This window comes from Amblyomma maculatum, chromosome 10, assembly GCF_055883805.1.
Source record: "Amblyomma maculatum isolate TAMU_Amacu chromosome 10, ASM5588380v1, whole genome shotgun sequence".
Classification (NCBI taxonomy): Eukaryota; Metazoa; Arthropoda; class Arachnida; order Ixodida; family Ixodidae; genus Amblyomma; species Amblyomma maculatum.
The window spans coordinates 36,328,622-36,345,111 of NC_139353.1; the positions used below are offsets into that span (position 1 = coordinate 36,328,622).

Here is a 16,490-nt window from a genome sequence, read left to right on the forward strand (position 1 = left end):
TATTGAATACAAATTTACAAGCTACAACAATAAATTAATTAGGCAATATTACAACTTATATTTAAGTTGAGATTGATTTGGTTTTGTTGAAAATTACAGACTATGATCCTACGATGCGCGACGTCTGCTTTCGATATGGAGTGAGCGCCATTTCTGAACAGTGACGCTTGTGTTATGATATTGTGTTGCATCGAGTGTTACGCTCTGCTGGTGACAAGTCTTCATTTCGGTAAGCAGAATACCACATAACTGCGGCGATGAAATAGCATGTTTCACTGCAAAAAAGTAGGCCGAGGGCAAACGACACAAAAAGCACGGGGCTGAAATCAATTTTGAGGATTAAAAAAAAAAAAAAAAAAATGTCAGCGATCCAGAATTTCACAGGCCTGACGCCCTGACGTACCAATATAGAGATGCGCTTCTGCAACAAACTCTCAATTAATTAGCTTGAGAAGCCAAACTATTCCATAATTGAGAAACAAAAAAGCTTCGTCACATAGCAGACTTAGTTCCACCGGTGCCTGGTCCCTCAAAATTAAGGGATCCATGACGTGCAAAGGTTAGGCTCCCATGACGTGCAAGAGGTTAGGCTTCACAACCGATGTCGGCACAGTTTACTAATGTCGACCCGTGCACATGGATAGTTGTTATCAAGTTGCTGCACTAGGTTTAATATACTGTAAATTTCACATGCACGATGAAGTTTATAAAGGACTGCCTTTGGATTTTACGCATTCTAGTCTGTCAATCGTGAGCGGAACGCACCTGCTTAGAGTGCCCATGCCTTGCAAAACGAAAGCAGTGCAGAACAAAAGTACTTGGATATCGCATATAATTACGCGGTCTCCGCTGTCGACACTTGTTCGTACATGTTTTATTATTATTATTTTTTTTTTGAGCAGTAAGTCTTGCGCCAAATCATTATAGCTTTGTGTTCTGGCCAAAAAGAGCATGTAATCCACTGTGAGCCTTGAAGCGCATTAGTCATTTGTAATCGCTTGATATACCTACTATAATCAACTAAGCGTAACGTTCTTTCGACGCGTCTTGTACCCACCTTCATGAGAAACAGGCTCGATTAGTTAAAGCCATGTCATGCTTAAAGGCTACGTAGGGAGCTACGGAACGAAAAATAGAATCTGTAACGTTAGGAGATAGGAAAAGTGCCAAATGACCGGGTCAGTGAACAAACATAGGTTTAACGACATTCTAATAGAAATCAAGAAGAAATGGGCACAGCTAGGAAGGTCATGTAATGTGAAGGCATGATAATTCCGGTGGTCTTTAAGAGCGATGGACTGGATTCAAAGGAAGGTAGCGTAACAGGGGCGGAAAAATAGGTGGACGAATAAGATTAGGAATTTTGCGAGAATTAGATGGATGCAGCTGGCACAAATCAGGGTTTTAGCTTCTTTTTTTTTTTTTTTTTTGTTCGAAAAGTTTGCCACAAGGCATAAGTTGAGAAAGGGGGAATGGGATGCAGGAGATAGAAAGGTAAAAGAAGGAGCGAAGTCCAGTTGTGCTTATGTATTCGCAGAGGTTGGCAGTGTAGCGATTGTCCATTGTCCACTTCTCATAATCGCAATTGCGGTTCCACCGCAGGCCCACCTTCATGAGTATCCGTTGTCTAATGTGAGTCGTTGAAGGACACGTCCACAACAAGTGACGCACATCGCAGACGTCAGGTGGAGTGTCACAGTGAGGTCACCTGTCAGTCACTGGTAGATCTTTTTCCCGCCATTGATGTCGAACAGATGGGGTCAGAGCCGCCCCTGCCCGAATCCGGCGCACTGTTACCTCCTCCTGCCGAGTAAGACTACGGGGGAGAGGGTGCGGGTTTTAGTTGTTTGGATATGGGAGAGACCTTCGGCCTGTAGTGGGTTAGTCAGGCTCACGGTGGTCAGTATTCTAGCCATCTGTATAGTCAGGATGGTGGCGATGATGATTATGATGTATGACTCGAGGCACCTGCATGTCAATAACGAATAGCTTTGGTTTGGGTTATGGGGCTTAACGTCCCGCAGTGACTGCTATGAAAGCCGCCGTAGTGGAGGGCTCCAGAAATTTCGACCACCTGTGGTTTTTTTAACGTGCACTGACATATCACAGCACACGGGCGCCTTGCTTTTCACCTCCATCGGAAAGTGGCCGCCGCGGTCGGAATTCAAATCCCTCATCCTTGGGCACAGCAGTCAAGCGCACTGTGCCACCGCGGCGGGTTCAGTAATAGAGAGATTTAGCTTACCGTGATCCGCGATCCGCCACCGTGGCTCTCTACCACGCGTGGGCGGGGCGGTCAAGCTGATTGGTTCCGACGCGGCAGGTCTGTGTGCGACATCCAGTATGTGGCGCCATCTGTCGGCGTCAAGGGGGGTCTGGGCATGCGCAGTGGAACGCGCGGTGGCGGATCCCAGTAGCGGATCGCGGATCACGGTAAGCTAAAACTCTCTATTGACTAATTATGTTAGTAATAACCAAGGCACTTCGTGAAGCGATAAGAGCAAAACGCGGTAGGAAGTTATCGATGAGTGTGTTGTCGCCTCACGACATTCTTGAAATTAACTCCTTAGCTAATTTGGGCATGTGGCTTTATCGAGTTTAACGATCCTTTCTACACCAGATACCTGACTTCTACAACGATGACTTTCTGTTCTGCAATTCTGAAGGATTTCTGCTTAGGTAATGACTTCCTGATGTCAGTGCAGCCAAAGAGGCGCGAACAGGGTTCCTGTAAGCAGCAAGAATTAAGTCTCCTTATCTTATGAAGCCATCTAATCAGCGGAAGTTAAGGGGAATCAGTGTGCGGCAGTCAAGTGCGGGTTAATAAGAAGCATTAGACCCAGATTTCTACAATTTGTTTTCTATAGCCGGGTAGGTTGCTTACTGAAAGTATGATATGTATTCCTCATAATCTTTTTGCGAGTGTTGTTGAGCCCTGTGCGATACTGTTATGTAGAGAGCCTCTGAAAAAGTGTTTTAGTCGTATAGGCAAAAATGCGCGGAACATTAGCGAACGACAAAGCGTGTTTTAATACTGGTTCTAAAAACTGGATTGCATTACGCGAGGAAGGAAAGTTTGTTATAAAGTTATAACAAGCAATTAACTCTTTTACGGAATGCGTTTTTTCGTCGTGCCGCCCTTTCCTTGTATTTGTGTGTGGAAATGGGGGGGGGGGGGGGGGGAGTGTTAAGACCTGAAAGATAAAGTTAAAAGAAAAGAAATAATGAAGGAACAGAAGAAAGTAAAAAAAAAACGACAGTGAAAATTGTAGTAGTGTGGGAGAAATATGAATAAAAAGAAGAGAAGCTATAAAAGCAGGTCCAGGTGGGGTCTAAGGAGTGCTCTCATCTGGTCTCCATTTAATTAAAGAATAAACAAGCTTTTATCGGCTCGTAACCACGGGAGCAGACGCTAGATTTTTCGAGTAGCTCCCACGCGGTCTCTACCAGCAAGTCGTGACCCTCATTCTTCCTTGATCGGCCCCTGCAACTCTGTTTTCCTCTCGTGACTCACTGCGATGCGGGGAAGCCGAACAGGGGCGGGAGTACAGCTGGAGCGGCGGCCGAGAAGAGTCCCGCCGCTTGCACCTTGACACGGGACGCCTTCTCCCTCCTACCACGTGCTAGTCCCTAAATGCTCCTAACAGAAAAAGGGAAAAAAGGCTAGGGAACAATTGGCGCGTGTGTGGAGGTCGCGGAGGGGACGTCTGGCTTGGGATGGGTGAAGGAAATAAGGGGCTGGGTTGGCGGTAGAGGGGAAACTTTTATGAACGCGAGGTATGGTCTTTGTCGTGCGGGGTCCTCTTTAGGTCTCCCTCTTGGTTTCGTTTTGATTATTTCTCTACACAAACGAGACGTGTTCTGTGGAACTCGCCGCCAGAAGTACCAGAAGTCCCTCGAAGCGTTGGATGTGGCAGGGCATTCGTGAAGCCAATGGCTATTAGAGATAGCCTGTTCTACCTCAGGAAAGCAGAGCCTGGTTTTATTTTTCCTTTCTACAGTGACTGATATGTATGCGACTTCATATGGCGTGGTATGTAGGTGTCGGAAAACGTGCGCGCCTCCCTGGAAGAGAACTGAATTGGATGCCATTGATATTGTGCCATCTCACGCTCCAAGTCGTCTCGGGTAGGTCCACTCTCGCGTAATGCTCTGGACAACTACTGCTGCCGCTTCTTTGGCTTAGGGAAAGAAGGTGAAAGAAGGAACCGGAAGTTTTTTTTTTTTTTTTTTTTTTTTTTTTTTTTTTTTTTTTACAGAGGGTTTCCTTCGCGGAGAGTAATTCCGAGGAACACGTCTCTGGCCTGCTATACTCCATGCTAGGGAAGGGGAGAAGGGTGAATAGTAGAAACAGAGACTAATAATATGAGGTAATGGTTATGCAGTTATTCGCTCAGCTTATACACGCGTGCCGCGCAAACGAATCGAATGACATCTTTCGGGTCGTTATTACAGAAGAACGTGAACACACTCCACTACTCTGCGGACTGACAAAATTCCGCCCAAGAAAGGGTGAGTCATGAGGCGTGCGCGCGTGTCTCTGCGTGTAACTTGAGGTAGTAAGGAAGAGGAATAGGGGGTATATGCGAAACACATCTTGTAGCGTTGCCTCTTCGTAATGCCAGCATCGCACAGGGATTCTGCGTGCTTAATCTTACAAAGGAAGAGTCGACTGCGTTGACAAGCGCTCACGTTTGATTAGAGAGTCAAGGTTTCCTGGCGTTGGGTACTCCTCGCCCTGGGCTGAGGCTGATAAAACTTTATTCATAATAAGTGGGAGGAATAGGGGAAGTCAGCTAGCGTGCCGCAAGCCTTGGAAACTTTTGGCAACGCCGGCCCATTCGACGGCCTTGAACTGAATGCCAGTGTCATCGCTGGACCTTAGCTTGTCCCAAGCTTCTTTAGAGGGATCAGGCAAGGAAAAGGATCAGGCCCTGGGAAAAGCAAGGAGTGCGTTTCACCGCAAGCCTCGGTAACTCGGCGAGGAGCGGTAGCATCGTCGTGGGAACATAAATCCGGCGTCGTCACGCTCACGTGGCACGTCCCATCGCTGATTGGTCGACGGGGTGCCTCTCGTCATGAAACCACGTGTCAAGGCCGAGTTGGCAGATGGACACGATCCTGTGCAGACGTTTCTAGACAACCCCGCTTATTAGGTTGTAATTGAGCCGTAATTAACGCCGCGTGCGTCCGTGGTGGTAAAAAATCTCCGTGATCGGAGAGGGCACCCAGGGTAGTATGTCACATAAAGCCGTGTCCGGCGAGCAACAGTGACAGAGGGCAAGAAGCAACCGTAGCAGATTTCAAACTTCAACTCTATCGCATTCTGAACTAGTAATCGGATTAAGCGCCTTTTAGATTTCTGCACTTTGAAGGTGCGGTAAAGAAAAACCCGGGCAACAGCGCGAATTTCGCGCGTATAAGAAGAAGATCACGGCAATAGATTCAGGGGCCAGTGATGGAGACTAATGGTAAATGCGCGTCATAGTTGATGACGTCTAGACGGTAAGAGGGGGAATCTCGAGCCGCAGATCTGCATGCGTTTGCTTCGGCTGAAAAGTAGCGAATGCTCGCTTGCTTCACAACTACTACAAACTGGGAACAATTCAAAAACTAGACGCAGCGGTGCAGCTTGGTAAAACGCGTTGTGGCATTTTGATAAACTGAGGTGTCAAGAGCGAGCGACCTCCTTGTTAGCCATTATGAAAGGTGTCAACTGTCGCAATGCACGCTCGGTACTGAGATCTGCGCACCACTGCGTGTAATTTTCCCATTGCTACGTAACACACGCTGGTGTTTCTGGCTCCACAAGGACAGACGCAGTGTCACTACCGAGCGTGGCAGATCCCATTGGAAGGGAGGGGGGGGGGGTGGGGGAGGTAGGACGCTGAGCGGGCGAGGGGTGGTGTGGGCGTGTCATTGGCCGACACGCGTTCCCTGCACGAGCCCGCCGGTGCCCTTTGTGATACAAATGGGCCGGTGTGTTTGAAAAGAGAATAGTGCGTCAATCCCCCACCGTCCAAATCCCCCGCCGATTGTCCGCCAAGCAGGTCGAAATTTATGGCTTTTCATCACCATGTCCTGCCGACGCTTGCTTGGCTGCACAGACGCCTGTGTTTGAGTCCCGGTTCTATATGTGGCGGCTTGTTTTGCCTAAGCAACACAACCGGTCCCCTTCTTGTGTCCTTTGTCGCTCTCGCAACATCTTAGTCACGCGACAGCTCACCGCTTGTTACAGTTAAGCGGCATCTAGTGCTTAGCCCCTAAACAGTTACAGTTACTGAAATGTGTTTTGCTGCGTCATTGCTGTCCCGATGTCAAGAAAAAAGAAATAGACAGTTTAGCATAGAGAAAGAGGGCAGAAATAAGAATCACGTAAGATTCAACGATCTGTGGTGAGGTTGTGTACGAGCATCCAAATCTTGCCCTTGATCCCATATGCATCCCATGGTGCATCATATGGTACATCCAATGGTATATCCCATGGTACCTCGCGTACGCAGCGGGATGCATGTTCTGCCACACAAACATCGTTGCAAGTGCAGTAAGCCGAGTCTTGCGCGAAACAGGAAACTTAATTAGCCAGTCAAAAAAGAAAAAAAATTGTCGCACCACATGGTGTTCAACATTCAGCCCCCATAGTCAATCTTCCTACCGATCGCATGTACAGCTTGCCTCAGCGAAGGCGAACTAGATTTTTAAAAATAGCCTTTTGAGATATAAATGCAGCCTGCGGCGTTGAAGCAGCAGTTTTGGCTGAAATCAGATAACTCATGATTTATGCTAATTGGTAATATGGTTAACTCATTTCTATTAACCTTTTTACCATTTGCTGTTAGGCGTAATGTTGCAGTAAAAATGGCTGAGGTTTAACCCTTCTAAGCTTAGTTCGCCGAAGCGCGAGCATTGTTTTCCTTAATTTGTTTTTCTACGTAGCTGCTCAGGAACAACCATATCAGTAGAACATATTCTAGTCCACTATACTGTAGACATTATGTGCACGCGACGAGCCAAACAGACGCACAGAATCCATCTCTACTGAAATGTCCAGTGTTCGAGCTTTGTAGAATGCCGCCGTATTCTCTTTGCAGATACTCCTTGGTCAAGCTTCTTGTTGGCGATTCGCAGCCCTGTTAGGTAGCAGCCTCTCTTGTGGCGGCCCAGAACATAGCGGTCACGCGTACTTCCCCCTGATTCTCCGCCGGACTTGACGACACAGGTATGTACCGATCCACGTGATGGCCACTTCTGTTGCCATAGCTACCAGCGCAAGGTTCGCTCTCTCACTGAACAAGAATTTCACTGCAACCCCCCCCCCCCTTCCCCTCGTGTGGTGGTTTGCAGTGTGACATTAGAGAGTTGCAGCATAGCGCGATCCGTTAAGGCGATACTCCACCATGCGTTCCACTGCGCATGCCCAGCTCGCCTTGAGGGCACCAGATGGCGCCATATGCTGGAAAGTGGCCCGCAGGACTGCCGCGTCGGGAGCAATGAGCGTTTGAGCACTGGCAGCGCGCTTTAGAGGGTGACAGTGGAGGATCGCGCTGCGCTGTGGTGACTCCGTTGTGAGGGCCATATCACTTTATTTAAGGTGGTATGGCTGCTACCCACGGCTGGCTGCAAGTTTTCAATTATATGCAGGCGCCCAAGTTTAGCAGTAAAGGGTAAGTTATTAGCGGTGAGACGAAGCGCAGCGCATTTGTTTTCATAGAGACTTGTATCCTCCGCAATAATGTTGTTTTGACGCTGGGAGTTTTTAGTGAATAAACAATAACGAATAATATAATTAGGTAAGCAGCGTACTAGATAGCGTGATTCCCGGTTTTCTGGTCTCACCAACAGCAGTGGTATATGTAGCAGAGCCAATAATTACCTTCGTTAACACATGGTATATTTGTTCTGATTTTGCTCGTCCGTACACCATCATGGTGATGGCTTCAACGAAAAGGAAAATGAGGCAAGTACTAAATAAGAGCAGCACTTGTCTAGAGCAATACTTGCTTTTGGGCTTGTTGACAATATTCCATGTACCCAGGAAGCCAGCGCACGTAAAGACAGAGCACAAGAACGAAGAGAACGACAAGACTCCGTACTTTTTACTTGGACTATGCCATGTGAGCCCAGTAATTGTGAAATTAAAATGAGACAACCTCTTGTGGAAGAGACGAAAACTCCGACCTTTAGTCCAAGCAGCCAAAATGAAAAACCTTCTGTACTAAGCAGATGTCTCCTAAAAAAAAAAAAAAAGAAAGAAAGAAACGTCAAAGCAAATGGGGTTCGGGGCTGCTTGGGTGGTTGCTGGAAGCTCAGCGTCGCGTCCCTGATTATCGCTGCTTGCAGGAGGCCTTCTCCAGTCGCGGGACGTCCGATATTGCACTTCCCCATACCGGCGCATTGTTCTCCGGCAACTTTTGTTTCCTTTCTATACTTCTATTAGAACAGAACACGTGAGAGAGGTTACAGCGGACCGTACGGAAGCAAAAAAAAAAAAAAAAAAAAAAGGAGGAGGGAGAAAGGGGAGAAACCAGAAGAAGAAAGGCGCAATGCGAACTCGCTTCGGAGGGAGCAGCGCACATCTGCTTGGCAGAGAAGTAAGATATAGAGGGGGATTTCCCTCTCAGTGTCGCGAAACGGAGGACAACGAAGCGGGTGGCAGGGGCGGCCTTCAAAAATGAAAGATCGTGAGTGCATATCTGCGAAGCTGTGCAACCGGAGAGGGAGCCATGCTTATGGGATGGGAAGGGGGAGGGGGGGGGGGGGGGGTTCTTTTTTCTCACTCTGATCCCCTTGCCATCAGATCTGGCCGGGAGTAACATTTTCCCTTCCTTTCGTCTCATCCATTCCCCGACCCTTCCTTTCCGTCATTTTCCCTGCATGATGCCGTTGGAAGAATCCGCGGAGGGGATGCGTATAGGTACATTAGTTATTCCACTGCGGTGCGCCTTCCAAAGCCACGTAAAGTGCTGTATTTCTTCAGTTTCGTGCAGAGATTAATAATATTTAACGATAGAGAGCTAATGCTGCGTTTAGGATCGCACCGCTTGTGGTGCGATTGGAGGGGGGGGGGGGGGGGGGTAGATGTCAGAAATGGACAGCTGGGATTCGTGCTCTCGTTTCCTTGTCATGGAAGTGCAGACAAATGCGCGGAGATATTGTAGTTGCGTAAACGACGCGCTCATCAGCGTTGTACTGCGTCGCGATAGGAACGTACCATTGCCCCTGGAGTGGTATTTGAAGCGACAGCGGTAGCTGTATTTGGCGCGCACGCGTTAGGCGGTCGCCATTGGTTGCGGCTTCTGGATTTCACGGGGAAGCGTGTGTTCAGTATGAAGCTTCGAGGAGCGGCCGCTATGAACGTCGCAACGAAGACAATTCGCGAGCCCACAACAGGGCGTGCCGCGCCGCGTGGAAATGGCGTCACGTGTAGCTTTATGCCACAGCACGGGTTCAATCACCCTCTCGCCATGTACGGAGACGGCACTACGTAGCTTGATAAGAACTTCGCTGAGGCGTCCGTGTGCTGTGCGATGTCAGCTCATGTTAAAGATCCCCAGGTGGTCGAAATTACTTACACTACGGCTCCTCTTTCTGTCTATCCCCTTTCGCTCCCACGTTCCTCCCTTCCCTTAAGGCGCGGTTCAGGTGTCCACAGAAACAAGTGTGAAAGATACTCCGCCTTTTCCTTCCTGTGGATCAATTATTGGTTTGGGGGGTTAACGTCTCAAAGCAACTCAGGCTATGAGACGCCGTAGCGGAGGACTCCGAAAATTTCGACCACCTGAGGTTTATTTATTTATTTATTTAATCATACTGCAGGCCAATATGTTGGACTAAGCAGGAGGGGCAATACAACAAAAATATTGGAATATAAAGCAATACAGAGCAAAAAGGACAAAAAACTGAGGACAAACGTTCAACTCATGGTCACCAATGAAATGGGTGAAATTCAAGAACACAGTTCAACTTAAGGAGCCTTTGTTCTGAAAAGACATTCTAGTTCTTTTAGGCAGTCGTTTGATTTATGAACATTTGGTGGCAGTTCATTCCAATCGTTCACAGTTTTAGGGAAAAAACTGTTCTTATAAGAGTTTGTTTTTGCGAAAATTGGAGCTAGCATGTGCAGTGTAGTATGTCTTGTTCTTCTAGTAGTAGCTTTCTGAACGCATTTCGGAAGGTTTAGGGGAATTTTTTCTGACAGATATTTATGAAGAAATAGAAGTCAACTTACTTTCCTGCGTATGTCTAACCTGGGAATCTGATGTTCTTGCATAAGGAAAAATGGAGAATCTAGTCTTGTATTTGCAATATATAAATCTTACGGCCCTTCTCTGTATACGTTCCAGTTTATCTATGTCCTTCTTGGTGTAGGGACCCATAGTACTGGCGCATATTCCAATTTATATCTTATCTAGTCTTTTGTATTTGCAATATATAAATCTTACGGCCTTTCTCTGTATACGTTCCAGTTTATCTATGTCTTTCTTGGTGTAGGGACCCCATAGTACTGACGCATATTCCAATTTAGATCTTATACATGCATTGATTGATTGATTGAATATCCTTTATTGAATGGGAAGGCTCATGGCCATAGATGGGGATACAGGGGAGTAGACATAATCTTCATTGTTTAGGTCGCCACTCGAATCACATTGCTCTAACCAGGCCACTAAGCGAGCCATACTTGGCAAATATCATCTGTGTGTTAGCATCAGTTTCTAGAAGGACATTATAAGCTAAAAGCTTTGTACTCTCAGGAGCATTTTTTAGCTGATTTAAAAAAAAACTGATTTATTTTATAGGAAGGGAAAGGCGCGGTAACTGTCTCACTTGTTTTCTGTGGACACCGCAACCGCGCCGTAAGGGAAGGGAGGAAGGTGGGAGTGAAAGTGGAAAGAGAGAAAGAGGAGCCGCAGTGGAGGGCTACGGAGTAATTTCGACCACCTGGGGATCTTTAACGTGCGCTGACATCGCACAGCACACTGACGCCTCTTCGTTTCGCCTCCATCGAAACGCATTCCTTTTCAGAAAGCATAACTTTTGAAAAGCAGAAGCACAGATGTTCGAGATGTGTGTGGACCATGATATATTGCTGGTAAGGGTTACTCCTAAGTATTTATAACTCTCAGCTCTTTAACGTGCACTGACATCGCACAGCACACGGCGCCTTGCTTTTCGCCTCCATCGAAAAACTGCCGCCGCAATGATTAATTGTTATTATTATTATTATTATTATTATTATTATTATTATTATTATTATTATTATTATTATTATTATTATTATTATTATTATTATTATTATTATTATTATTATTATTATTATTATTATTATAAGAACTTACGCTGCATCACGCACGGGGGAAGGGTGGCAGTTCCTGGCCCTACGGGGCTGGAACGGTAGGTCAACGTCGCTTGCCGCGGGGGCTAGCCAGCCACTGATTTTTATCTGTTGTAGGCCGTCATTGCACCCGCCACCGCTTCTGCGGTGGTGGACGATGGCTGTTGTTGCGGCGCGCGTCTTTCTCTCCCTCTTCTTTTTTTCTTTCTTGTCTATTTTCTCTTCTGTCCGCACGAGGCAGCGGAGGTGGCTCAGCTACAGAGCCAGTAGCAGGCCCTTGCATTTTCTCTTCTTTCTTCCTACAGCCTCAACAGCAACAAAATCCCTTTCCCTTCCTATAAATAAATCATCTGCGTCACGCGCATATCACTGCAGAATTTGCACTGGAGAAATGCGTAAACCAGAAAGTATCGAACATGTTTTCTTAGACTGTCGGGGAAACATTTTTCTTCTGGGACATTCTGCAACTAACTATCAAAAAAGACCTACCCGTGGATGCATTTGAAATTAGATATTTATCAATTGAAGATAATGACCGGCTACCGCTGGACATAATCATGGTATTGGGCCTGCACAGTATTTGGCGATCTATAATGGCTTTTAGGCATGCAGACATTGATGCGAGGAAAATGCGGCAGTACTTTCGAGAATCCGTTGCTTGCGTTATTGATGTTTTCAAGACACAAGACCAAGTGCCAGAGTGGCTTCCAGGAATGGAATCGCTGCTACACATGCGCGAATTTTAATGGATCATGCAACCCGAGCTGGCGTGGTTTTTAATCCATGTTGTGTTTTTGTCGCGTAATATTTTGTGTGGGTACAATCAGGTTTTTGAAGTTGAAAAACAAAAAAAGCCTGCCGCGTTGTCCTCGAGGTGTGTCAGTGGGATTCCGCGAGTGACAGATACTGCGCCTTTCATTTCCTGTAAACCGATTATAGAACGCCGGAGAACATTGACGCGTTCAAGGGAACACTGGCTGTGTTTGACTAGGGGGCGCGCGATGTACTGTGTGCAGCTCCAATGCTCATGCTTTCGTACAAAGTGTGATTCGTATCCATCGTCATCGTTAATAAAAGCATTATTTTAAGAATTAAGTTCGTATCTGTGAAGCACAATCAATGGGGGGTCCGGAAGCATGGCCGCCTGATTAACACAGCAAAGCAACGTTTAATAATTGAGACGCATCAAACACAATCATGTCAAAAGGCTCTGCTGCACAATATTCCGTGGTTAACTGAGCTAAACCATCTGTGTTTTTTTTTTAAATATGCTGTCGCAGGTGGTGGAGCTACCCTCATGGAGGCTTGCAACGATTGTGGCGCTGTCCTGGACACCTCCGACGCCATGACAGAGCACCGTCGGGATCTCTGTCCATCGAGACTGGTGCAGTGTGACCGAGGTTGTGCCAGCATGATGCCAGCCCACCGACTCGAAGAGCACGACTGCTTGGACGAGCTGGACCACATGATTTCGCTGTTGCAACAGCGCCGCAATGATTTGATACTTGAGATGAGCCCGTACATAAGGAGGCCGATGCCCATGCACATCCTTCGCTTATTCTCGCTTCCGGAAAACTTCATCGAGGACGGGAGGCGTGAGCTGCACATTCGTTTCGAGAGGCAAATGGAATTTCTGCGTCAACTGCGCAGATACGCAGAGCAGCTGGATGGCTTGGCTGAGGAAATGGCCGAGGTACGTCAGCGGATGGAACGTCTTCTCGGCGCAGCTCCAGGTACGATGGGAATGTGCTAACGCGATAGCGTTGAAGACACTTTCTGCTGGATGTCCCGCGTCGGCGTTGTGAGTGAAAAATCAGGATCACGCCTCTGGCAGGTGGTAACTGGCAGGTGACATGGCCTGAAACTGATTGGTCGATGGGCTGTGTGACGTAGTCATGCCACGTGACATACCGGGTTGGCAGGTGCTGCCACCTCGGGTAACTCCTTTGAGGTAGGAACGTGAGATGGGAACCGAACTCGGGATCTTTATATGTACCATGACTATAGTGAAAAAAAAAATTACGAGGGACTTTAGCGACTAAAGTAGTGAAAGGAAAAAGCCTGAGAAGTCTCATCTTGTCTAGCGTTCCTGCCATCTGCAATCCCACACTTGAACGCGCGCCAAGGAACGCCACGTGGCAGGAGCGATGGCGTACCATCCAAACGCACACTTATCGGAGAAAGTGTGACAGATACTGCGCCTTCCTTTGAGAAGTATCAAAGAAAGGCGCCTATCCTCTTGTGCGAAGGTTTTGATACCCTTTGCCGGCGGGTACTCAATTGCTCGCGTTTCACTATGAGTACACGTTTTACCCTAGCCTCGTTCTTGGCTTCTCCGTAGTAAAGTGCTCGGAAATTGAGTGTTTAACCCTAAACGCCCTGTATATTCATGAGATCCTTCACCATTTATCGAGTTTCTCGCCTGTGACACTTCGTGCTTCTTGTTTGGGTTATCGTACCATCTTCCTGCTTTGCTTTAACGCTATAGTACCGATGACTCAATTCTCCCCAAAATCTGGCGTTGTGAGCAAAAAATCACGGGCTTGCATACCTCTGGCTAGCCATAATTTTCAGGTGACATAACCGGCACTGCTTGGCCGCTGCTTTGCGCGGCGTCGCGCGACCACGTGACATGACCAGTTTGCCAGGAGCTGCCGAGTCGGGCTTCCCAATTAAGTGGGAGGGTGAGGTGTACCGAATCCCAATGTCTGTGCTACCTCAGTTCTACACCAATGATACAAGGATCTTAATAATTAATTAACTATCTCAATGCAACACTACTTAATTAATTAAACTTAAGACTGGTAAGGTTGCTAGATTCGAGAAAATATAGTGGCTAGGGCACAAGGAAAACGCACACTGCCTTGCTCTGCCCCCCCCCCCCCCCCCCCCCCTTAATTTTTGTGGGTGTCTTTCTTGTGAGCTAGTCACTATTTCCGAACCCGCATGCATATTCCTGATGTCGGGTGGTCTTCCACATAATGCAGTACTTTACGACTGTATGCTGAAGAGTATGTGTGTTATAATAGAGGAACCAGTTAAGGGATTTCTGGTTAAGCGAGTGAAAAAAAAAAAACTAAAACAAAAACGCGTGCCCGCGAGCGGGGATTTCAAAGCTGACAGTGTCCCATCATAGTGTTAAAAGTTGAACTTAAGTAGAACTTAAGTATCCTTGCTCCCTCCCCCATTTTACTTGTAATATAATTCTCCGTGACTTTTTTATTTTTGGCTTCCTTTCAGGGGCCTAACGGATGGTGACTACAACAGGACACACAACGGATACTGCCAACAGTTTTCATCACTCTCCTATTTTTGGCATCTTGGTCCATTGTTAAATCAAATGCCGAAGATGTGAAGCATTTCGTTCTTGTTCTCACATATAACATTATTCCTGTTACAGTAGTGTTGTTGGTAAGAATGGCGATTCAGCTTCTTTCTTGGCTAAGAAAAGCCTGCGCAAGCGGTCTTTTGTTGTGTTCTTGAAGACTGCCATAAATATTTGAGCAAGAGTGCTGAGTTCTTGTTGCCCAGTTTGTTGGCGAATTTCTGTGCAATAAAGCTGTATTCTGAAATTTGAGCTTGAGCTTCATGATTTCCGCGACATGGAATGAAAGTACAGGCGCGGGAATATGTAGACGGAGCACTCCATCCTGTTCTTAATGCAATAACGCCTTTTCTGTCCCATAAGTGAAGAGACATAATTGCTCTGTGAGATGGTGCCCAGCGTCCACTAGCAGCCTTCGCACTCTACAGGTGTCAGTTTTCATGGGGCAAGCATTCAGAGATATTAGACGGCAGGGGAGAGTAACGTCACAAAGCGATCCGCGATCCGCTACCGCATACTCCACTGCTCATGCGGAGACCACCTTGACGGCGCAAGATGGCGCCACATGTTAAGTGGCGCCATCTTGCGCCACTTAGCATGTGGCGCACCAACTTCCGGTATCCATCCGGAAGTTGGTGCAGGCGCAATCACTGTTCCTGAAGCTCTGGGCTTTAGAGATAACAGTGGCCGGGTGAATAAACCGGCGGTTGAAACTAGCAAAAAACGACTGGCTTAAAAGCAGAGAAGTGACATAATGTTAGTAATGTAGGAACAAAATTTAATAAATAGAATGGTGGTTTAGTTAACCATTCTAAACCAATAATTAGGATATAGGGAGAAAAATGAGCATGATAGCTATTGCTACCACCCCGTTTCAAAGGGGACGCTCCTATATTCCATCCATCCATCCCGGAGCATACGCCCGCATCGGTGTGTCCAATCAGCGTGTACGCATTGGCGGCGCGCTTTCGGTAGCGGATCGTGGATAGCACCATGTATAGATATTTGAGAGGGTGCTCCGCTTACTTTTGCCCACATTTGTACGTTGTACGCAAATGACAGCCTGTCACGGTTTTACGCAGGCAAAAAAAAAAAAAAAAATGTTGCAGTCAGAAATAAGCCTTCTTGACGCTTAACTCATTGAATATAAAAGTTCACTTTAAAGAAAAGAGAGTGTGATGTTTAGGTGGGGGGCTTGTCGCTGGTTCCGTGGTGACGAACGAACAACTTAAGGGGACAGTCAAGACAGCTCTCCTAAATTTTTGTTTTTAACAAAATCTACGTACAGGTTTGCAATTTCAGGACATTTTTGTCGCTTGTGTGGCAAGAAAAGATGTATTAATTGCAGAGAGATTTCGATTTAGAGTTGAAGAGGCTTTTTCCGTCACACAGCTGCTTTAAACGTAAGTTTCACTGATGACGAAATTATTGAAAAATGGCATATATCATGACGTAATGGAGACTTCGTGTTTGGTGGCTGCGAGCGATGCGGTCCAGCAAAAGCTGAAACGAAGGGGCTTCCGTCGGCCGGCTGATGCAGGCTTTTTCTATTTGCTGTCGCTTCTTTTGCAGCAGCCAATTTGTGGTTCCCATTCCTGAGTCCCTCAACGAAGTTATCACGAACTCCTGCTTGTACTTCAGCTTAAACCTATGAGAAGAGTGGTCCCGCAACCAGGGCAGTTCTTTTTCCTCTGGTCTGTGCCCTGTACTGTCACACTGCGCACTTCTTTGCGTGTGCGGTCGCTGAACTGAGTCCTTCAGAAACACTCCGGACCTCTTTGGCTGCGCGAGACCATGAACTTGGCGTCCTCCGATTGCAGCTTGCTGGCG

At 47.0% G+C, this 16,490-nt stretch overlaps 1 protein-coding gene across 2 annotated transcripts; it reads left to right on the top strand.

The window, feature by feature from the left end:
• The first annotated feature begins 153 nt into the window (after window positions 1-153).
• Window positions 154-14,904, top strand: LOC146176171 (uncharacterized). Of its 2 annotated transcripts, none has more exons than XM_084580927.1 (4): window positions 154-229; window positions 7,092-7,219; window positions 12,616-13,068; window positions 14,576-14,904. In XM_084580927.1, exons 3-4 carry the CDS (start codon window positions 12,633-12,635, stop codon window positions 14,581-14,583), a joined length of 444 nt encoding a protein of 147 aa, XP_084437053.1. In that variant the 5' UTR covers window positions 154-229; window positions 7,092-7,219; window positions 12,616-12,632; the 3' UTR covers window positions 14,584-14,904. The 2 variants fall into 2 exon arrangements, with proteins under 2 accessions (XP_084437053.1, XP_084437054.1); XM_084580928.1 differs by having other exon boundaries at window positions 12,616-13,028.
• The last annotated feature ends 1,586 nt before the right edge of the window (window positions 14,905-16,490 follow it).

What these genes read in the sequence shown, in the direction of transcription:
- LOC146176171 (XM_084580927.1), top strand. Translation starts at nt 12,633, where the DNA reads ATGGAGGCTTGCAACGATTGTGGCGCTGTCCTGGACACCTCCGACGCC.